Source organism: Mirounga leonina, unplaced genomic scaffold (genome assembly GCF_011800145.1).
Source record: "Mirounga leonina isolate KUSES-001 unplaced genomic scaffold, KU_Mleo_1.0 Mir_82, whole genome shotgun sequence".
Lineage (NCBI taxonomy): Eukaryota > Metazoa > Chordata > Mammalia > Carnivora > Phocidae > Mirounga > Mirounga leonina.
This window is the reverse complement of record NW_023270825.1, coordinates 45,048,259-45,071,270: the sequence shown is the minus strand read 5'-3', so window position 1 is coordinate 45,071,270 and position 23,012 is coordinate 45,048,259. Positions and strand designations below refer to the sequence as shown.

Below are 23,012 nucleotides of genomic sequence, written 5' to 3'. Positions count from 1 at the left end.
TAGCATTTTTTAGCAATAAAATATTTTAAAATTAAGGTATTTACGTTGTTTTTTTTTTAGACAGAATGCTATTGCACACTTGATACACCACAGTATGGTATAAAGACGACTTTTATATGCACTGGGAAACCAAAAATTCATTTGACTTTCTTTAGTGTGATATTTGCTTTACTGTGGTGGTCTGGAACTTGAACCCACCTGTTATTTGAAAGTTACTAAGAGAGTAGATCTTAAAAGTCCTCATCACAAGAAAAAATAATTTTTTTGTAACTATGTATGGTAATGGATGTTACTTAGACTTATTGTGGTGATCACTTTATAATATATACAAATATTAAATCACTGTGTTATATACCCGAAAGTAATATAATGTCATATGTCAATTACACCTTAATAAAAATTAAAAAGAAAGAAAAATGTAGGTTCTTGTTGACTAGAAAACAATTGCCAAGATCCGTTTTCCACTATGAACACTTTCTTCATTTAAGCAAAAGCCTGAATGGATCTCTTATGTGTGGATGGGGGAAACTTGGCAATAATGATATTTATATATAAAAAGCCACACTTAGACCAGGAGGCAGAGGGAACTACTATAACATTTCTAAAGGACTGCTTTCAAGAACTATTTCAACCCATCTTATACTCTGCAATACAGGATATGTAGAGAGAGGAAGTCTTGACCCTTTTCGTCCAGCTTAGCTAAACCCCTGTAGCTTTATGCACTTAGGGTTCAAGGCATGCCTATAATTCACTGCTCTAAAAACTTACACAGCCAATCTGACCACACAGGACTTAAAGAGGAAGAAAGTCACAGAATAAGGGAAAATAAGAATAGTGAAGCATTGGTAATTCAGGGGAAGAAGAAATCAGCAAGGATCAGATGTAAGCAAAATAAAAGACACAAGGGAAGGAGGAGAGAAACAAGGAGGATGGAAAACAAAGAGTGGAAGATTAAGGAAAATACTTGCCATTTGTTCTTAAGGTTTATTGTAAACTTAGGATTTGGGAACTCTCAATACGCTTCTCACAGAATTAATGCTGTAAATGGTAGATAAGGTTCTAGGATTAGTCCCACAAAGGCCTATGTAAATCATTACATGCCTAACATACTGATGAACTATTTCTTCCAAATCATCCTTTATGAAGGAAGAGGAAGGGGTTTCTCTCCCTAGTTCCAGTGGGCTCACTTTCTCCAGTTCTTGCAGAGTGCACATTCTACTTTTCAGCAGCACGCATGTGCTAACAGCAGTAGCACCTTCCCAAGGGCAGGACCCCCAACTCCAGGGAGCTTCAGACTGGAACATCACTGGCTACATGCCCCAAACCCGCAACAGCAGCTTGCAGTGAGTTCTGAGGCTAAGCACCTCCCTGTGGAAGGCCTCGCCCAGCTGTCCTGAGGGCAGATTTCCAGCAGTCCCACTGGGGTGGCACCTCAGTGACCACTACCACTCTCCAATAAGGGCAGAATCTCAGGCCTGAGAGGAAACGGCCTCTTCCCTGGGTGCTCTATCTCAGTCATAAGGGTGGTGGCTGCTACGAGCATCTGCTAATTCTGTATTCTCCATAGAGTTCTCTTTGCCCTCTTACTTCATTCCTCTAATAACCCATTATGTTACACTTTCTCTGGTGAAATTACTGTTTGGTTTCTGTCTCCTGACTGGACTCTAACTGATATAACAAGCTTTTACCAGGAAAAAAAAAAAATCCCCAAATAGTCAATAAATATACAGCATGAAATACACTCAGATTTCACCAGTAAACAGAGAACAAGATGGCATCTGAAACAGTGCCATTTCTGGTCATATATTCTACAGAAATTCTGGCACATCTGCATAGAGATGCATATAAAAATGTTTATTACAGCAATGTTTATAATAGCAAAAATTACAAACAACTTAAGTGTCCAAAGAGGAAAACAAACTGGGGTATAGTCAGACAATGTACTACATCTACACAAGGTAAAAACAAATAGCTGGAGTTACATGTGTCAGCATGGATAAATCTCAAAAACCTAACCTGAACCAGAGGGCAAACTGCAGAAAAAAGCACACAGAAATGGCATTTCTAACAAGGCAAAAAGAAAAAAAAAAGGCCTATGGAAATAACAATCTAAAATATGTATGGGAATGAATAACAAATTAAGGAGGATGGTTACTTCTGGATTGAAGAAACGGGCCTGGGAGGGGTCATGTTTAATTTGTCAAGCTAAATGATGGGGAGTACTCTGTTGCTTATGTTATCTAGCTCTTTGTATATACTTGAGACATTTCATAATAAAATCAATAATTACTAATAAACTGACAGTTCTCAGAAGGTGGGTGATAAAATAACATTATTTATGAAAAGGAAGTTTGGTTTGCTTTGCTTTGCTTTGTTTTTTTTAAAAGATTTATTTATTTATTTGACAGAGAGAGAGACACAGCGAGAGAGGGAACACAAGCAGGGGGAGTGGGAGAGGGAGAAGAAGGCTCCCTGCTGAGCAGGGAGCCCTATGTGGGGCTTGATCCCAGGACCCTGAGATCATGACCTGAGCGGAAGTCAGACGCTTAACCGACTGAGCCACCCAGGCACCCCTGAAAAGAAAGTTTTATTGGTAAATGGAATGAAAGGTGGTAAATTAGGATCTAGAGGTCAAAATATGACCTTCCATTTGAATACCTGAATACTTGTTTATTCGCTGTGAAAGAAACTATAATCTGGAGGAATAATGTAGGACAAAAATAATGACACAATCATTAACGTAATCATCATTCAGCTTGGCCACAATGTTAAAATTGCAAAACTGGGTTCATAGTTAGCAATCACACAAAATTCTATCTTATGAAAGAAATACCTATACCTCAAAATGTACCTAGGCTCACATTTTAAAGTAACAATTACACTAGGAATACGGGGCGCCTGGGTGGCTCAGTCGTTAAGCGTCTGCCTTCAGCTCAGGTCATGATCCCAGGGTCCTGGGATTGAGCCCCGCATCGGACTCCCTGCTCAGCAGGAAGCCTGCTTTTCCCTCTCCCACTCCCCCTGCTTGTGTTCCCTCTCCCGCTGTGTCTCTCTCTGTCAAATAAAAAAAATTAAATTAAATTAAACTAGGAATACTAAATTACGTTTAGGCAAGGTTTCTGTGAATAATATGTACCACTCACCAAAGTTTAAACCGATTTCTTAAGAGGTGAGAAACTCTGGACAATATAATTATACCCTAAATACTGTTTGCTTGTTTTGATTCAGGGAACAAGGCCATATAGGTTTTAGAACCTGTGTTTATTTCTTACTTCTTCATTAGTGTAAGTGTAAAGTCCAATAAGCAATTTACTGTCCTTGTAATAGTTTGCTAGGGCTGCCATAACAAAATACCACATTCTGGGTGGTTTAAACAAGAGAAACTTATTTTTCTCACAGCTCTGGAGGCTAGAAGTCTAAACCTGTTGGCAGGTTTGGCTTCCTCTGAGGCCTCTCTCCTTGGCTTGTAGATGGCCACCTGCTCACTACAGCCTCAGATGGTCTTTTCCTTGTGCCCAAGCATCCCTCATGTCTCGTTCTGTGTCCAAATTTCCTTATGGTTCTTATGACACCAGTCACATTGGATCAGTGCCTTCTCTAATGGCCTCATTTTAACTTAATCATCTCTTTAAAGGCCCTATCTCCACACACGGTCACATCCTGAGTTAGTGGTGGTAAGGGCTGTACCATATGAGTCTGCGGGGAGGACAAAATGCAGCCCATAACAGTCCTCAAAAATTTTTATTACATGATCCTTTCAGGCTTTCTCATTACATTTTCATCCTTTTCTCACATTTTAATTCACAGAAGGCATATTTTAGATGTTGTTAGCAAAAGCTTTAAATCATTGGCCCTTTTGTTCTTAACTCTCCAAGTTTAATATTCAAGTGGTTCCAGGCAATGCAGAATTTTACATGCTTAGGAAAAAGTTCTCTAGCTCCTTGGCTAGTAAAAAATTTTTGATATAATCTAGGTGGATATGGGAGGTACACCTATATCAAAAATAAAGCATATAACACAAAAACAGACTTTTGAATTTTTAATGTTAATTTTAGCTTAATGGAGATAAGCAATTCAATACTGACTATAGCCACTCCATCAGATTATTAAAATCAAAGTAACAGAAATTAACAAAGTTGGAACTTTTAGAATCAGCGAAGTGTCTTTCAAACTTATCTTCTCATCTCGTTCTATATTAGACATGTTTCCTACAATTTTATCCTTGGTTCTCTCAAACTTGGCCGATTATCAGAATCCCTTGAAGAATTAAATTAAAAAATGGATTTTTCATATTCCTTGCTACACACTTAAAATCATAGTATTCTAGAGATAGGGTCCAGAAATATGTATTTTCTAAAACTTCTCCAGGTTAGGGGCACCAGGGTGGCTCAGTCAGTTAAGCGTCTGCCTTCGGCTCAGGTCATGATCCCAGGGTCCTGGGATAGAGCCCCACATTGGGTTCCCTGCTCAGAGGAAAGCCTGCTTCTCCCTCTCCCACTCCCCTTGCTTGTGTTCCCTTTCTCGCTGTGTCTCTCTCTGCCAAATAAATAAATAAAATCTTAAAAAAATAAATAAATAAAAGTTCTCTAGGTAATTATTGTAAAGCAAAATGCTCGGAGGTGACCACCAGTTTGCAACCAGCTTAAATTAGTAATTGCCGGAAATATTTTGAGCACATTTTCATACATACTTATTTCTAAATTATGCATATGTATTACTGTTCTACATGTATTATATACATTAGAAAACATTCAAAAGCAGAAAATTTGAATCGATGAAAAGAAAGTAAATATAAATTCAAACATGTTCATTATAATATGCCCAACAGAGTGTTTGCATACCCATTTTGGAGACCTTGGCTTAAATTATGAGGATCTTTACATCTTTAATTGCAACACCGTTTTCTTCTGAACTCTAGAACTATATAACCAGTTGCCCAGGGACGATTCCATCTGAGTGTGCAATAGGCACCTTAAATGCACTCCAAATAAACTACTATTTAGCTTCCTTCTGCCACCCCAAGGTGAACTTGGGGTTGGGGGGGAACCTGTTCATCCTGCATAATCCGCCCAAGTTACAAACATTAGGGATAAACTGGACTACCCTCCCTCTTACTCATATTGTACTGATAGTGTACCTTCTATTTCCTTAACATCTTCCTCCAACCGGCCCATAACCATTCAGAGTGTTGCCCTAGACCCGTTTTTCCCTTGTAACACTGCTTTGCTGGTCTCCCTGAGTATGACATCATATTTCCAGATTTCCATTTATCTTCCATACTGCTGCCAAACTCATAATTTAAAATGCAAATCTGGTCAAGCAATTTCCTCATTTTATACCTTCCAGTGTTTCATTCTCACAGGATAATTTTAAATTTCCAGTATGAAAAGGCCTGATGTAGTCCTTGCCTATCTATATCCAGTTTCTTTCTTCTACCCTTTTCTACCTATTCCCAGTGCTCCTACAAAAGAGAACCTCTTGAGTCCTCTGAATACAAGAGCTGTCCTTCAAGACTCTAGGCCTCGGGGTGCCTGGGTGGTTCAGTTGGCCCTTGATTTTAGCTCAGGTCATGATCTCAGGGTCCTGGGATGGAGCCCTGCCTGAGCCCCGTGTCCCCAACTCATTAGGGAGTCTGAGGATTCCTTCTCTCTTTCCCTCCCTCTCTGCCCCACCCCAGCTCTGGAGTCCAAAAACATGTATACTCTCCAAAATAAATAAATCTTAAAAAAAAAAAAAAAAGATTCCAGGCCTCTAGCCATGCCATTCCCTCTGCCAATAACACCCTTCAAGATCCAAGTCAACTATTTCTCTGGAAAGCTTTTTGTAAACTTGGGATAGAGATGATCCCTCTCTTCTGTAACTTAATAGACACTAGATGAATATCTGTAGAATGAAAGTAATAAATAAAATAAAATCTAAAAAGTAATAAAACGTGACCTGCTGAGTTAGACACTACAGATGAAAAGATCAGTGAACCTGAATTTTATATCAAAGGAAAAGAACATATTCAAAAACATAACAATAGAAACCAGCCAAAATGAAATACAGAGTAAAAAAAAAAATGGTGAAAAGAAAATGCACAAAGCTGGGGGACAATATCAAGCAGGCTAACATACAAGTAGTAGGAATCCCAGAAAAGGGGTAGGGTAAACAGAAAAAAAAAATCCAGAGAAATAATAGCCAAATATTTTCCAAATTTGATGAAAACTGTAAGCCCACAGTTCCTAGAATCTCAACAAATCCTATGCAGAAGAAATATGAAGAAAGCCACACCAAGATCATACCAGGATCATAATCAAACTGGGGATGGAAAAGCTGCCAGAAAAAAAAGATGACATCTAGAAGAACAAGTAACAGCAGATTCCCATCAGAAGGTACACAAATGAAAAGACAATGGAGTGACATGTTTAAGTTCTGAAGGGAAAAAAATGTCAACCTAGGATTTTGCTATATCCAGCAAAAATACCTTTTAAAAATGAGGGAGAACTACTTTTTTTTTTTTTTTTAAAGATTTTATTTATTTATTTGAGACAGAGAGAATGAGAGGGCGGAGGGTCAGAGAGAGAAGCAGACTCCCTGCTGAGCAGGGAGCCCGATGAGGGACTCAATCCGGGACTCTAGGATCATGACCTGAGCCGAAGGCAGTCGCTTAACCAACTGAGCCACCCAGGCGCCCTGAGGGAGAACTACTTTTAAAGACAAAAGCCAAGAGACTTTATCATCAGCAGATCTACACTATGAGAAACAGTAAAGGAAGGTCTTCAAGCAGAATCTCCATAAAGGAATGAAGAACAACAGAAATGATAAATATGTGGTAAATAAAAGACTTTTGTTTCTTATTTATTTATTCATTCATTCATTCATTCATTTATTTTAAAAGATTTTATTTATGTATTTGACAGAGAGAGAGCGAGAGAGGGAACACAAGCAGGGGGAGAGGGAGAGGGAGAAGCAGGTTTCCCGCTGAGCAGGGATCCCGATGTAGGGCTTGATCCCAGGACCCTGGGATCATGACCTGAGCCGAAGGCAGACGCTCGACGACTGAGCCACCCAGGTGCCCCTTTTGTTTCTCATTTAAAAAAATTTCTTAAAAATTGAACTCTTAAAGCAAAAATATTTGGAGGTTTATAACATATGTACAAGTAAAATGTATACCAGTAGCAAAAAGTAATGAGGGATAAATGAAAATACACTAATAAGGTTCTTTCACTCTACATGAAGTGACAACCTAATTTCTAGAGTTTGGCTCTTACAGCTGCACGCTGAAAATCCTAGAGTAACCACTACAAAAATAAAAACCAAGAAGTATAACTGAATTTCAGCCTTTGCTTAGAATGTGAAAAGCTAAAACAGCATTTCTTTTTCCTACCCTTAAAACAAACAAAAGACGGGGCGCCTGGGTGGCTCAGTTGATTAAGCGACTGCCTTGGGCTCAGGTCATGATCCCAGGGTCCTGGGATCGAGTCCCACATCGGGCTCCCGGCTCAGCGGGGAGCCTGCTTCTCCCTCTAACCCTCTCCTCTCTCATGCTGTTTCTCTCTCGCTCGCTCTCTAATAAATAAATAAATAAAATCTTTAAAACAAAAACAAAAACAAACAAACAAAAGACATTTAATTTCCAAAATTGTAATTTTCCTCAAATCCTTCAGACACCTGAAGTCACAGAGCAACTAACTACTACGATATCTAAGACAGGGAGGAACTAGATAGGAGTACTTGCTTACTGCGGGGGAGATACCAGATGTCCTAAAAGTGACTAAAAAGATTTCAGTTAAATTTTCAAACAAATTTTAAAAAAGGTAAGGGAGGCTACAGTGAGAGTATAGAATCCCTGGGGCTTCAGACACAGAGTAACTGCACCCCTTATACATTCTTCTTCAAAGATTTTACCAGGAGTTCTAAGAAAGATTGCGACAAGGATGAGAAACTTGAAAAAGGTGCATGGTGCAGGCCTGGGGGGAGGGAACAGCAGCAGCTATGGGAAAAGTGTGACGCCTTGCCTGGATCCTTTCTACTTCACCCATGGAACAAAAGCCTTAAGCTATTATCAGAAGGGCAAAAAACACTGTTGCTTTTAGGGCATAGATGAAGACCCACAGCAGCTGGGAAAAGGCACTAGAAAAAGAAAACCCACCCTTGGTGTAGGGGCAAGGCACTGTCTTGGGTCTAGACAATGAGGGTTCCTTTTTTTTTTTTTTTTAAGATTTGATTTACTTATTTGAGAGAGAGACAGAGATAGCGAGAGAAAACACGAGCAGGGAGGAGAGAGAGAAGCAGGCTCCCCGCTGAGCAGGGAGCCCAATGTGGGGCTCGATCCCAGGACCCCAGAATCATGACCTGAGCCAGAGGCAGACGCTTAACCGACTGAGCCACCCAGGCACCCCTAGACAATGAGGTATCCTATAGGTGGGGTAGAGGCAGAATCACTGAAAAGGACCCACTCTCAAGACTCAGAGACACTGTACCTAAGAATGAGGCTGAATCAGAACAACAGAGAATGTACTGTCGCCACTCTCTGACCACCATCACCAATATAGCAAGCATTTAATCTACTGCTGAGGGGCGGTAACAGCATAGAGAAAAACTCACTGGCAAACCCGTCCCCACCCTAAATACAAGGTAATGTCAGGCGACTTTGAAGCCTCTGGGGGCACTGATGATAACAACTATAGCGACAAAATCCAAACCCAGCTCAACTCCCAAGTAGACTGACTGATCAACCTCCCACACTAAAGGCTGAGCAAAAGATAAGGTGTGCCTATTTCTAGACTAATTATCTACTGTCCTATAGAAGATGCCCAGCTTTCAACAAAAAGTTGAGACATATGAAAAAGAAAGAAAACATATCAGCATCAGACAAAACAACAGACTTAGATCCGAGTTGTCCCAGATGTTGGAATTATTAGAGAATTTAAAATAACTATGATTAATACGCTAAAGGCTATAGTAGAAAAGGTGGGCAACATGTATAATCAGAAGGATAATTTCAGCACAGAGATCGAAACTACAAGAAAGAATAAAAAATGCTAGAAATTAAAAACACAGGAAGAGAGACAAAGAATACTTTTGATGGATTCATCAGCAGACTCAACACAGCTGAGGAAAGAATCGGTGAACTTAGAAGCCAACAGTGGAAAAATTAAAAAACAGAATAGAGCATCCAAGAGCTGGGAGACAATAACAAACTATGTAATACATGTGTAATTGTAATCCAAAAAGCTCAGAGAACACCAACCAGGATAAATATGAAAAAGGTATCTCTAAAAGCTAGTAATGGAAATAAAAGAGATTCATACCAAAAACTTAATCCAAAAGAAGGCAAGAGAAGGAAAAAAGGAACAAAGAATAAATAGGACAGGGGTGCCTGGGTGGCCCAGTCCATTAGGCGTCTGGCTCTTGGTTTTGGCTCAGGTCATAATCTCATGACTCCTGGGACTGAGACCCAAATCAGGCTCCCTGCTCAGTGGGGGGCCGGGGGGGGGGTCAGCCTGAAGATTCTCTCCCTCTGCTCCTCCCCCACCCCTCTCTCTCTCAAATAAATAAATAAATCTTTAAAAAAAAAAAAGAATGGGACAGAGAACAACTAGCAAGATGGTCAATTTAAACTCAAATTTAGCATTAATCATATTAAATATATAAATGGCCTACAACACCAAATAAAAGTCAGCACTTCTCAGAATGGAATTTACCAAGCCACATCTAAGACAGGAAAGACACGTAGGGGTTTAAAAGTAAAATAAGACATATTATGCAAATATTAAATCAAAAGAAGGTTGGGAGTGTCTAAACTAGTATCAAAGTAGACACCAATATAAGAAATAAACCGGAGATAAAGGGGGCCTTTATGAAATGACGAAGGCTTTATTTCATTTTTTTTTATGTTTTTTGTTTTTTGGTTTTTTTTTTTTAATTTTTTTATTCTTATGTTAATCCCCATACATTACATCATTAGTTTTAGATACTTCATTGGGATTCCCATAACTCTTGGAGGGATTGGTGGGGGTAAGATTAAGCAGCTTTACGATGAACACATAGGTGTATATATAGGAAAGGGTGACGGAGAAGGGGAAAGGAAGAATGAGGGACTATGTGTGTATGTATATGTGTATATGGTCATCAAATACGGGGTGAAGTAATTTTGGTCGAGCCACAGATACACATTCTTCTTTCTCACAAATAAAACAGGCCAACCACACACTTTTTAATTTTCAGAAGCTAGGCTTCTAGTTGAAGAGCCAATATATCAGCCTGGCTTAAATATAATGGCTAACGCTTACTGAAGCATGCTAAGTACTCTATGTGTATTTTAACAGAATCTTTCTAATAACCTTGCGAAGCGGGAATTACTGTCCCCACTTACAAGGTTGAAACTGGACCATCAAGAGATTATAACTTGCCTAAATCATATGGCTATGATAAATCAAGGACTCGAACTAAGGGAATTTGGCAACAAAGATCTGTTTTCTGAGCCCACTCAGCTTTTACTGCCAATGCTGGTAAGGGATGGCGGCTTCTGATTTGAAGCTGGATTTTGCACCAGGTGCCAGAACCTAGCTGCCACTTCTGTGGCTACCGGTTCAACTGCAGGTCAATTAAGAGGAATTGATTCCCTCCAAGTTTTCATGTTGAGGTCTCCACTGTAAAAGGAATTATGGGCCATTCCTTTCTTGCCAACATGGCAAAGGACCAAGAACACTACTGGCTCTGCCTCAACTGAAAACTGAGCAGCCTTTCGAAAGCTGTAGAATTCTCTATTGTATCAAAAGTCCTGGTAGCTAGTAGAGATGTCCTAAATGAGCTCTGGGGATGAAGTCAGTACCTCCCACAGCTGCTGACAGGATCTGCATACCAAAAAAAGTAGATGCTCAAGAACTCAGAATACTTGATGAGAAAGAATTCCTCCTTTCCCACAGGCAGTACATCTCTAAGAGAATGGTGCACACCTCTGGTGCACAAACCAGGAAAACTCAAGACACGACAGCTCCTTCTGGGGCAAAAATCAGGGACAGTTTCTCACAGGGGCAGGCAACAGTTCACAAGAGGTTCTAGGGCTGTGCCTAATCGAGAGTCGATTACCAAGAGTCAAGGCCAAAGAAAAGGCTAGGTCAGGAAAGAGACTGCAAATTGAAAGAGGACAGTTGAAAGCCAAGAATGTCGAGTGCGTTGTAAATTTAAAAGGACAGAAGAGGCAGGAAAATGGAGAAGTAATAACAGCTGTTATTTAGAACTTACATTTAGAACATCGTGAGAGGTTTCAAGATCTCTGAGTATTATGACACATTTACGTCAACAATCCTAAGAGGCAGGTGCTGTGAAGCACATTTTATAGAAGAAACGAGGCACAGAGAATTTAAGTTGCCCAAAGTTACACAGACAGTATATGGAAGAGCTGGGATTCTGGCCCAGACAGTTGCCACCAGCGATCATTTACATTCATAAACACGACACAGGGCTGCCTCTCTAGAGAAACCAGTAAGAACTGAACTGGGAGTGGAAGAGATAAAAACCGATGACCTGAGGTGGGGTAAGAGTTGATCTGAAAACACATGAAGTAAGCCAGGTCTACCCTTTATGGTGTATATGTATGTATATGGTGTATATGGTGATCTACCATACACTTTGATGGGTTCTAGATCTGCCCATGAAAGACAGAAGTTTGTCAGGCAACCAGAATTCCAAACGATTCAGACCAGTATTCCAGGATTAGGAACATTCGTTATATGTGAAGTACAGTGACACCTTTCTTGCCCACCAAAAAAAGTGTACTATGTAATGTAGCTTACACAAAATAACAGGCTAAATAGTAAATAGGTTAAAAATAAACTATATCCAAAAAGATACTCTAAAATATAAGGTCCCGATTTTTTTCTAGCGAAAGACAAAAGAGGACAACTATGGGTAGTGGGGCTAATCTTAAATAAGAGTAAGAGCGGTTAGCTATACAATGAAAATGCCAAGCGAAGGCAAGCATCTGTTCATAAACCTCACAGACGTGCACACCGGCCTCAGTTAGCGCTAACCATACGGTAAGGCTTCATTTCGGCAGCGGAGACAGCGGCATGGCAGAGCGAGGGCCCTCGGAAGTGCTTCAACAGCCATACTGCGCTTTCCTCAGTTTGAGCGCTCCTCAACCATTGCTTTCAAGTAGACTCTCTCTCTCCAGTGACTGTCTTTTTTTTTTTTTTAAAGATTTATTTATTTATTTGAGAGAGCGAGAATGAGAGAGAGAGAGAGTACATGAGACGGGGGAGGGTTAGAGGGAGAAGCAGACTCCCCGCCGAGCAGGGAGCCCGATGCGGGACTCGATCCCGGGACTCCAGGATCATGACCTGAGCCGAAGGCAGTCCCTCAACCAACTGAGCCACCCAGGCGCCTTCCAATGACTGTCTTTTGATTCACAGCAAAGATTTTGTTTTCTAACGCATAAACAAACTCGGGGGTACTTAATGTTAAAACCCATCAGATGTTAAAATGCAAGCTTTACTGAAGCTCTAGGTGGGTGAATCAGGTGGACAGGGGATACCCTGGGCCTACCTAGAAGCAGTTCCATAGAATGCGAAGAAAAAAAATGAATTCGGCCAATAAAATGCTAACTGAAAGTTGATCATTTGTAATAAACAGTAAAATAAAGGTGGAACTACACTTAACTCTAGCTACAGGAAGGCTCAGAAGGAATTCTAAGTAGGCTCCCTGTGCATCATCTGAAGTTACTGAGCAGCACATTCTATGCCATATGATCTAGAAGATTTATGTTTTGGCACAGTTAATCCAGCTCTTTGTCCCATATCATGTGTCTCAAGGACTATCCTGATGGTTCACTGAGAAGTGGCCAAAAGGAGAAATAGTAACGTTAGAGAGATTTCCACTCACATAGTTAAAATCACCCTTTACCAAATAAAAGCTGAACTCTCAACTAATTTGGAAAAGATACCCATTCAGACAGAATTTACATTTCTCTAAGATTTCTAGCTACCTGAGGTCTTGGGGTACAGAAGTACCAATAACAATGTAATTTCCAAAGGCTGGCCTGGCCCCAAAAGTCATTCAACAGATTTTATTGAAACATACAAGAGCAATGGTTATAAAGATTATCTAGATATAGATTAATGCGATAACACATTAGAACAAATACTAATGAGTATAGAACTTATTCTTGTAATGGCAATCTGGCAAAGTTAGAAAGCAGTACATAAAACAGAATTACTTTTACATGATCATATCAATACTTCCACCGTTTTGCTTTAGTTCTCTGGCATGGGCAATCCTGACAGTAAACCATGGGCAGCAGTTTTTACAATCTTGAATGTCACCTGTTCCCTAATCTTCTCACCATCTTAAATTTTACCTGTCCCCTAATCCGGGGGTATCAAAAAGTATCTTTATTATGCTTTTCATCCCATTAATCCACTCATTTGTCAGTGATTCAAATCTTTTTGTGGGCATAATTTCCCTCTACCAAAGCCAATTCAAAAGAGTAGAAGTGTAAGTTATATCTACTGGCTCTAAAAAATGATGTTTTTCCTTGTTCTACTTTTTAACTGAGCTTTTAGAAATGTATTGTGGCAAAAAAGAAGAAACGTGCCTATAGCCTTTATCAGTATTGAAGTTTTTCTTGATAACATGTACAGTTTAAATTTTATCACACTCATGAATATATAAAGGACTTAGATTGCCCAACAATCAGGGCTTCTAGAACTGTCTACCTCCTTACCTCTTCTGCCAATAATCACTTTAGGTTTCCTGTGAGTATATTCCCCATTTCCTTCTCTCCTTTCCAACCCCCTACTGTCCTCACTCAGTGTCTATATTCTCAGAGGATTCCATGACCAGAACACCCAGCTTTCTTTTCCCCCCGGATCAGAAAAGGATCACCTCTCGGGTTCCAGGCGTCAGATCTTGACAAAGCAGAAACTTCAGAGTGTGATGTGGAGATAAAAAGACCCAGGAGATAAGATTTGGAAGAAGGAACAGTACAAAAGTTCTCTTTTATGAAAAAATAGTAAAAGAAGAAAAAAACAACAAAGAAGGGGGTGACAGATGGAGTAAAGAAAGACATACCAATTACTCTGAACATTTATATAAAGCACCTTACAACATGCATTATTACATTTGAGCCATATACAAACAAGGTGGATCAATAACTGATATGAAATCAGTTTTAAAGTAATGGTGCAATGTAAAGGGGAAGAAAAGTCCTGAATGCCTTGATCAGATTGTGCCAGTCCTGCCCTCCATACATATCACTCAGTGTCATTCATATCTTTGTGCTCTTTCAGTAGATGGCTGAAAAATGCAGTCTAAAGCAGGCTTGGTCTAGAACAGGGCTGTCTAGAACAGGGTTCTCAGAAGACTTCTGCCAGGATTCTGCAAACCTGAGCAGCCAGGGCTCCAATGCAGCCCAAGGCTGCTTTCCAGTCCAGGCTAGCGGGAGACAATACAGTTAAAAAGAGATAGAAAAGACTCTTAACACTTGTTCAGAGTCAGGCGTGTCAATCCCTGGTCTCCATTCCCTATAGTTCTGCTTTCCTGGAGGCAGAAACTGATCAAGAAAGAGGGACTTTGGGCGCCTGGGTGGCTCAGTCATTAAGCGTCTGCCTTCGGCTCAGGTCGTGATCCCCGGGTCCTGGGATCGAGTCCCACATCGGGCTCCCTGCTCGGCAGGAAGCCCGCTTCTCCCTCTCCCACTCCCCCTGCTTGTGTTCCTGCTCTCACTATCTCTCTGTCAAATAAATAAATAAAATCTTAAAAAAAAAAAAAAAAAAGAAAAGAAAGAGGGACTTCTCCCAGCTTGGACTCCCATTACTTTCCCACGATACCCTGTGCCTCATAAAGGATTATTAATTATAAAGGTTATTAACCCTTAAATGAAAAAGACCGAAGAGATGGTTACAGGTATGCCAAGTTAATAAACACCATTTAATTTGGGTCCTTACAGAAAAAGCCTTTATTTTTCTACCTCATTTTGGTGGGAATATTAGTTTTTCTTCAATATATCATGCAGACTGGTTAATTTCTTTTTTTTTTTTTTTTAAGATTTTATTTATTTATTTGAGAGAGAGACAATGAGAGACAGAGAGCATGAGAGGGAGGAGGGTCAGAGGGAGAAGGAGACTCCCCGCTGAGCAGAGAGCCCGATGCGGGACTCAATCCCGGGACTCCAGGATCATGACCTGAGCCGAAGGCAGTCGCTTAACCAACTGAGCCACCCAGGCGCCCCAGACTGGTTAATTTCTTAAGTGTTTGAAAATGGTTTAGAATGATAATAATGCAAGCATATCAGAAAGTGGGGGAGGGGGAAGAAACTACACATTCATATAAATATTTGGTCAAATAACCTTAGTCAATAAGTGGAAATTACATACTCCCTAGTGTACAATGCACACATCACTGCCCTAAGAATTGCTATGAGACTATTCATCAAGTATCTCTATAATGTTCCCTATGCCTTTCTACCACTGTTACTATTACTATTACTAAATAGGGCCACTTACCTGCTAATATTCTTTTTTTTTTTTTTTAAAGATTTTATTTGACAGAGAGATAGCAAGAGCAGGAACACAAGCAGGGGGAGTGGGAGTAGGAATAGGAGAAGCAGGCTTCCCGCAGAGCAGGGAGCCCGATGCGGGGCTCGATCCCAGGACCCTGAGATCATGACCTGAGCCGAAGGCAGACGCTTAACGACTGAGCCACCCAGGCGCCCCTACCTGCTAATATTCTTTACATTCTTTCACCTATGGTGAGGTACAGGCCAGTAACAACAAAACCTGTACTTGACAGTTTTGCACTGGTCAGCCTTATGAACCTTCACATGAGTTTCTACAAGTAGGGATTATTGTTTTCTGAGATCCACACAGATATAGTTAACACCTAGTACTTTGTGCCAACCAGGCATGTTCTATGTAACAATTCTCAAAATAAGCCTACGAGATGGCTACAAGTAGCTTAGGAAGAAGAGGGGGAGCAAGGGAATTCACTTAGCCATTACTCAGCAAGAATCAATTTTTATCTAAAATGTCTACATGCAGTAAGAAAAATATCTAAACAGACAATAAAATGATAATTCTTTTTTCTCATGTAATAATATGGGCTTCCTATCTATAGAAGACAAATTCTATTCCCCTTCTGATTCATATACCACAAATTAGTTCAAATTTTGTCTGCTAGTAAGAGTTCAAAACGAAGGGGTGCCTGGAGGGCTCAGTTGGGTAAGTGACTGCCTTCGGCTCAGGTCATGGTCCCAGGGTCCTGGGTTCGAGCCCCGGGTCGCGCTCCCTGCTTGCGCTCCCTGCTCCTCAGGGAGCCTGCTTCTCCCTCTCCCTCTGCCTGCCACGCCCCCTGCCTGTGCTCTCTCTCTCTGTCAAATAAATAAATTAAAAAAAAAAGAGTTCAAAAGGAAGAGCAAATATAAATTACAACTTTCTTCTAGACTAGGCATAGCTAACTTATTGTCCACGACACCCAGATGCAGTGGGTTCAATTAGGTCACAAAAGCCTAAATGACCACTGGAATCCTACACCACCATCTGTAGGAACTTTTTGAAGTTTTTTTTTTTTTAACTTTCGTTTCATTCTTTGGAAAGCTTCCAGAGGAATTAAAAAAGAAAAGTTAAATGAGAAAGAAGTCAAAAGCTGCAAAAGCTGAAGACACCATACTGGGATTGAACACTCACGAGAAGGTATGAAAACTTATATAATACAGACAGACCTGAAGAACCAATTAGAGCAAAGTGACATGGGATTTTGCGAGACGTGGTCAATGAGGGACAATAAGCACCATTTTGTTTTCATTGTAGTTCATATGAAGGCCTGGGACACCCACAGGATTGTATACTATAGAAAACTATTTAGAAAATGCTAAAATGGAGTGAAAATAGGTGTTGCTGTTATGCGAGTTAACAAAAATTTATTTATAAGTTATAATTGGCTATCTGCTTTTGAAAAGATTTGAGTATAAGTCCACATTTCCTTTCAGGTTAACTTCTGTAGGGCTTCACGGTTTCTTTCTTGATTTAGGACACTACCATTCTAATGATATACCCCAACTCTACAATTCAACCTTTGTGTTGTCACTAATCACCTAAGTAACAGAGAACCTTCAATTATTTGGTTTCTTTTTTTTTTTTTTTTTAAGATTTTTTATTTATTTATTTGACAGAGAGAGAGAGAGCGAGAGCAGGAACACGAGCAGGGGGAGTGGGAGAGGGAGAAGCAGGCTTCCCGTCGAGCAGGGAGCCCAATGTGGGACTCGATCCCAGGACCCTGGGATCATGACCTGAGCCAAAGGCAGACGCTTAATGACTGAGCCACCCAGGCACCCTCAATTATTTGGTTTCTATTTATTTATTTATTTATTTATTTTTAAAGATTTTATTTATTTATTTGACAGAGAGAGAAATAGCGAGAGCAGGAACACAAGCAGGGGGAATGGGAGAGGGAGAAGCAGGCTTCCTGCCGAGCAGGGAGCCCGATGTGGGACTCGATCCCAGGACCCTGGGATCATGACCTGAGTGAAGACAGATGCTTAATGACTGAGCCACCCAGGTGCCCAATTATTTGGTTTCTTAATACAGCATATAGTCCAAAGTCCTTAAAATCTTAAAAAAAAAAAAAAATCCCACGCCTACCCTGTGTGTCTTGGCCCCTACAGGTGCAGCCTTAATTTCCTCAAAATGCCATTGCATTTGAGGTACCCTTCATAATCTCCTCCTGTCTTTGACCAAACGCCTCTGTCTCTGTGGTGGTCAAATCCCACACCTACCCAGGGCGCCTGGGTGGCTCAGTTGGTCAAGCGGCTGCCTTCAGCTCAGGTCATGATCCCTGGGTCCTGGGATCGAGCCCCATGTCCGGCTCCCTGCTCAGTGGAGAGCCTGCTTCTCCCTCTCTCTCTGCCTGCCTCTCTGCCTACTTGTGCTTTCTCTCTCTGTGTCAAATAAATAAATAAAATCTTAAAAAAAAAAAAAAAATCCCATGCCTACCCTACGTGTCTTGGCCCCTGCAGGTGCAGCCTTAATTTCCTCAAAATGCCGTGCATTTTCATGCTTCTGTGTCTTTGTATACATTACCCCATCTGGCTGGAACGCCTTTCCCTCTGCATCTCCCCATTTTTTTTTTTTTTTTGCTTGATTATATTCATCCTTTAGGATTCAGTCTTACATTATCTGGAACGCTTTCCTGATACCCTCACCCTTGGGTCATGTGTCAGATGCTCTTTGGACACCACACCTATTCCCCCAGTAGACTCTAAAATGCTTCACCACTTTCTAGCTGAATAACCTTGGACAAGTTCATTAATTTTACTGAGCCTATTTCTTCATGAATAGAATGTTAGCATTAATTTGGTATCACTATGAAATAATGTGAAAAATCACTTTATAAACAGTAAAGCACTATGCAAGCATTAACAATTTTACCATAGGGCGCCTGAGTGGCTCAGTGGGTTAAGCATCTGCCTTTGGCTCAGGTCATGATCCCAGGGTCTTGGGATCCTCATACAGACTCCCCTGCTCAGTGGGGAGTCTGCTTCTCCCTCTACCCTACCCCCTACCCTGCTCATGATCTCTCTCTCATGCTCTCTCTCTCTCAAATAAATAAATAAAATCTTTAACAAAAACACAATTTTACCATAAACCAAAAGAATACACAATATTCTAGGTAAATATACTTCAGTCGATTTAAGGGTAGGATTCATCCTTTGGCCTCCAGACTCCTCTCCAAGGATGCCCTGCATTTTATCCAACTTTCCTGCTCCACCAAGTCCTTGTTTTTCTATATTCAAAGGAAAAAAATCTAGAGTGATGTCTAGGACATTTGAAGAAAAGACTAAATGGGAAACTCCTGAAGGGTAAGGATAGTCTTTTCTACCTTTCCTAATGCCTTCATGAGACTACTGTATTATGCACATACAAATACTCGGCAAAAATGAAAAAGCTGAATGAATGAATAAATAAGTGAATACAAGCATACTCTAACCTTAGTGAGCTTGTAATCAAAAGGAGTGATGTGACAAATCCCATATGAATCTGGTCTTGTGAAAATGTTAACGAATGCTTTCAATGTCATCCATAAGTGTAGTAAGAAATTAAATTTTCTGCTACGCTTATTTGATTTGATTTGACACACACTATAATTGCTATCTTAGTGACTCATGCTTCACATACGTTTTAACATTATCAGAATCACTCGTGCAGTTCAATACCTATTAAATATCTACTGCACTAGGCCCAATGAGAGTATGAAGATAAAGGTGGGCTCTGCCCATAGATTGCTAGACATATAGAAAGGAAGCTAAATCATCAATATATATTAGTATAAGACAGAATACTGTAAAATGTATGAAAGACCTAAGGCTAGTGACAACCAATGAAGACAGATATCTGAGTTAGAGCACTAGGTCCATAAAAACTAAAACTATATACTACAAATTACTGGTGGCCAATAGTTTCTGTCACAGTAGAATATCTATTATATATTACATATGTAACATTTGCTTTTAACGGAATTTAATTACAAAAATTGTGTTGCTGTCTAATTGAGTAAGAACCTACTGTTAACACTTATAAATCACACTTGTGCCAAGCACAGTTTCAAGCCAGTTAGGTACCTTATTTCATTTAATCTCCACAACTCCACAAGACAGATACAATTATCTCTATTTTATAGACGAGGAAACCCAAGGCATAAGCCTCAGTAATTTTTCAAGGTTAAGAAGCAACAAAACATAAAAAAAAAAAAAAAAAGAAGCAAACTGAGAATATGTAAACAAGAACGTAAGAACGAATATTCCACAGAGAGTCAGCGGACCCATTTGCCAGCAACGCTTCACACAGTGCTTTCCACTTCTCCGGAACGCACCCGGTGGAAACAACCGATCTCCTTTCCTTTCCCGCCTGGGATTCATGTTTTTTTCCTGAGTCCATAACTGAACTGTTGATTCTCGTGCACATCATCTCAAACATTCCCACTTCAGAGGACAGACTGCTCTTTAAATCATAGGCAGTTCAAGGTAAATGAGACCGAATCAGATCCCCAGGTGGACAAAGCTCAGGCAGGATCGCGAAATTAAACCTTCGGGCTGGGCATCCGTTCCTGGATCACCTCCAGGGGATGGCAGCAGCACCCAGCTCACCCAGGAAGCGCTACCATGGCAGCAATCTTCTCCTTCTGAACCCCAGGGGGCTTGGATTTTGCCATCTGCTCGTTTACCCTTCACCTGCCGGCTCTGCGGGTCTAATCTCCACCCTGCTCCCACCAAACGCCAGGCCTCAAGCGCCTCGCTCTCCGCGGCGGTCAAGTCCCAAACCCACCCGGGGGCTCGTCCGCCCCAGAAGCAGCCCGTCCCGCTCCCTCCCCCGGGCCGGCTACTCACGGTTCCAGTACACCGGGTAGCACTCTCCTTGGGTCACATCCACCTCGTAGAGGCCGCCCCGCACACACACCCGCTCGATGTTCACCAGCTCCTCCATCTCGGGCTCGTGCCCCGCAGCGCGCGGGCACAAGCCGCAGACGCGGTCCTCGTCCTCGTCCTCCCCAGAGCTGGAGGCCCGGCCGCACGCACGGTCGCCGTCCGGGTTCTCGGCCCGGGGTCGGCCACCCGTGGCCTGCAGCAGCGTTCGGAAGGCGAGCTCAATGCGGAGCGAGTCATAGCCGATGAAGGGCTTCCAAGTCTTCTTGTCCTCCTTGTAGAACCAGCGAACCTCCTCGGGGCCCAGCTCCGTCACCACCTCGTAGCGGTGCCTGGCGGCCGTTCCGCCAGGCCGGGTGCGCTTCCTCTCCCCGAGCCCTCCTCCCGCCGCCCCGCCGCCCCCCGCGCTCGACGGGACCAGCGGCGGCTGCGGCGGCGGGTGTAGCGATGAGGAGCTGCCGCCGCCGACGCTCTCGCCCTCGCTGTAGTAACGCAGCGAGGAGCCCGACTCCGCGGAGCTGAAGTCGTAGTTCTCGTCACTGAGGCAGGAGTCCAGCGCCAGGTGGTGGTTGTGGTCCTCCGCGCCCGGCGCCAAGTGCAGCCCGGGCTCCCCGCGCAGCAGGGCCAGGGGCACCTCGCCGTCGCCCAGGTCCCCGCCGGGCAGGTGGTCGAAGCAGCAGACGCCGCCGCCGAAGGCCGGCTCCGCATCCGGGCCCAGCTCCCAGGCTGCGCCGCCGCCGCCACGGCCGTTATGTTCAGGGCTCCGCGGGGACCCGCGGCCCGGGTAATTCATGGTGTGGAGACGCCGCCGGCTGCCCGGCCCTGCGCCGAGCCGCGGCCCCCAGCGCTTCCGCCGCACATTCAACGCCGTCGCCCTCTCCACCGGTAGTTTTTAATCTTTCAAATCCCAACCGGGGCTGCGGAGGCAGCGGCGGTGGCTCCGCCCCCCCCCCCGAGGCCCGCGGCAGCCGCAGCCGCGTTCCACCGCCCGCCCCATTGTCGCGCAGCCCGACGTGGGCGGTGCTTGGCCCCGGCCCCACCCCGCCGGCCGCGCGCGCCGCCCCGGAAGCCTCTTATCGGCTCAGGCCTCGAGCGAACAGCTTGGCTCTTCTCTCTGGCCTCCGGTGGTGGGTCGGCTCAGAGCATCTGCAACTCCTCAGATGCCTCAATTGTCTTCCGCCTCCACTCTCCTCTCCCTGCACACCTGCCTCGGCCCCCGTCTTCCTAGGGGTCAGAGCCCAGATAAGGAGAGGCTTGATATCCCACGCAGCCTTGTATTCTGGGTCATGAGCCCGAGGGCTTAAGCTACAGGAGAGGGCCCCAGGAAGTTGGGTTCTCCTGACATTGCTTTTGTGACCTTAGGTCCTCATCTGGGAACTTCTCAGTCACCTAGCTCTGGTCCCTCCAGAACTGTCGGCCCACACAAAGGCATTCCACCCCATGCCAGTGATCCTAATGTTGACATCACCATCCCCTCTCAGAAACCTGAGTCTAAACCTTCCTTCATAGGCCACCTCCTATTATTGTGTAATTTTAAATACTTATTTACTGCTTTCGCAACCTCACTGTAAGGCCTTTGATGGAGACCGAGTCCGTATGTCTCAACCTCTCCTACACAGCGGGTGCACAATCAATGTTGATTATAATTGATGGCGAGTGCAGCCAGTTGTGATTGATTATTATATTGAAAGCCAGAAAACACTGGGTCCTAGACTTAGTTTTACTAACCACAGGCAAGTCACTTCATCTTGATCTTTTTGGTTTCCTCATCTGTAAAATGAAGTGATTGTTGGACCAGATCTCTAAAGTGTCTTCCAGCAGTGGAATTCTATGATCTTCATGGTTTCTTCCTGTTCTTTATGCCTCTCTGACTCTGTAGCTCACTTTCTGGGATCTGGTTGAATGCTGAACCTCCACTGTGTAGTTCTTTTATATTACAAAAAAAGTTTAATTTTATAAGCGCAACACCCTATCCTATGTTGAGAATCCAGAGAAAAACAATCTCCAACCTCCAGTGTTCTCAATTCATGACCAGACAGTCTACACTGTTTCTTTTACTCCTCTTGTGGAGAATCAGATCAGTGGGGCAGTTTTTCTTGCCCTGTGACCTAACCAGTTAGAGATTAAGTCATAATTTAAAGCATGGCTGTCTCTAGCTTGTGCAGTGCTATATGAATTTGAAGGAAAGGGCATTGCTTCCTGTGTGCAATACAACATATGGAATAGTGCTGAAGTTCATGGCTTAGAAAGCAGAGCATGGGCTGGATTTTTGCTCCAATTTGTGCCCTCGCCCAAATGATAATTTTATGTGGTGAACAACATGCCCAACTGGACACGGCAGCCCTGATTCAAAGCATCTAAGATCAGAGCCCTCATCTCCATTTATACTGTTTTCTGAATACTTGCTTTTCAGTTTCTTCTCCAGTCTTTCTATGACAACATGCAGAATAAGAAGTTTGGTTATGAGCTTTGTTCTATTTACTACCCATGAAAGCATTTATTCTACAGTGCTTTAATATATATGCCAGGCACTTTTGTTCTGGGTGTCAATACAAAGGGGAATGGGAGAGACTCAGTTCCTTCTTTAAGGACCTTACACTCTAGTGGGGGA

At 42.5% G+C, this 23,012-nt stretch overlaps 1 protein-coding gene across 5 annotated transcripts in view; it reads right to left on the bottom strand.

The window, feature by feature from the left end:
• DDHD1 (DDHD domain containing 1) overlaps positions 1-21,298 on the bottom strand; it is a 98,237-nt gene extending 76,939 nt beyond the window's left edge. For 3 of the 5 annotated variants that reach the window (XM_034992787.1, XM_034992788.1, XM_034992789.1), the window contains exon 1: positions 20,366-21,297. In XM_034992787.1, coding sequence (XP_034848678.1) covers positions 20,366-21,194 — 829 coding nt within the window. In that variant the 5' untranslated portion in view covers positions 21,195-21,297. Of the gene's footprint in view, positions 1-20,365 lie in introns of all 5 variants that reach the window. The other 2 variants (XM_034992785.1, XM_034992786.1) reach the window with 1 other exon arrangement.
• Between the last annotated feature and the right edge of the window lie 1,714 nt (positions 21,299-23,012).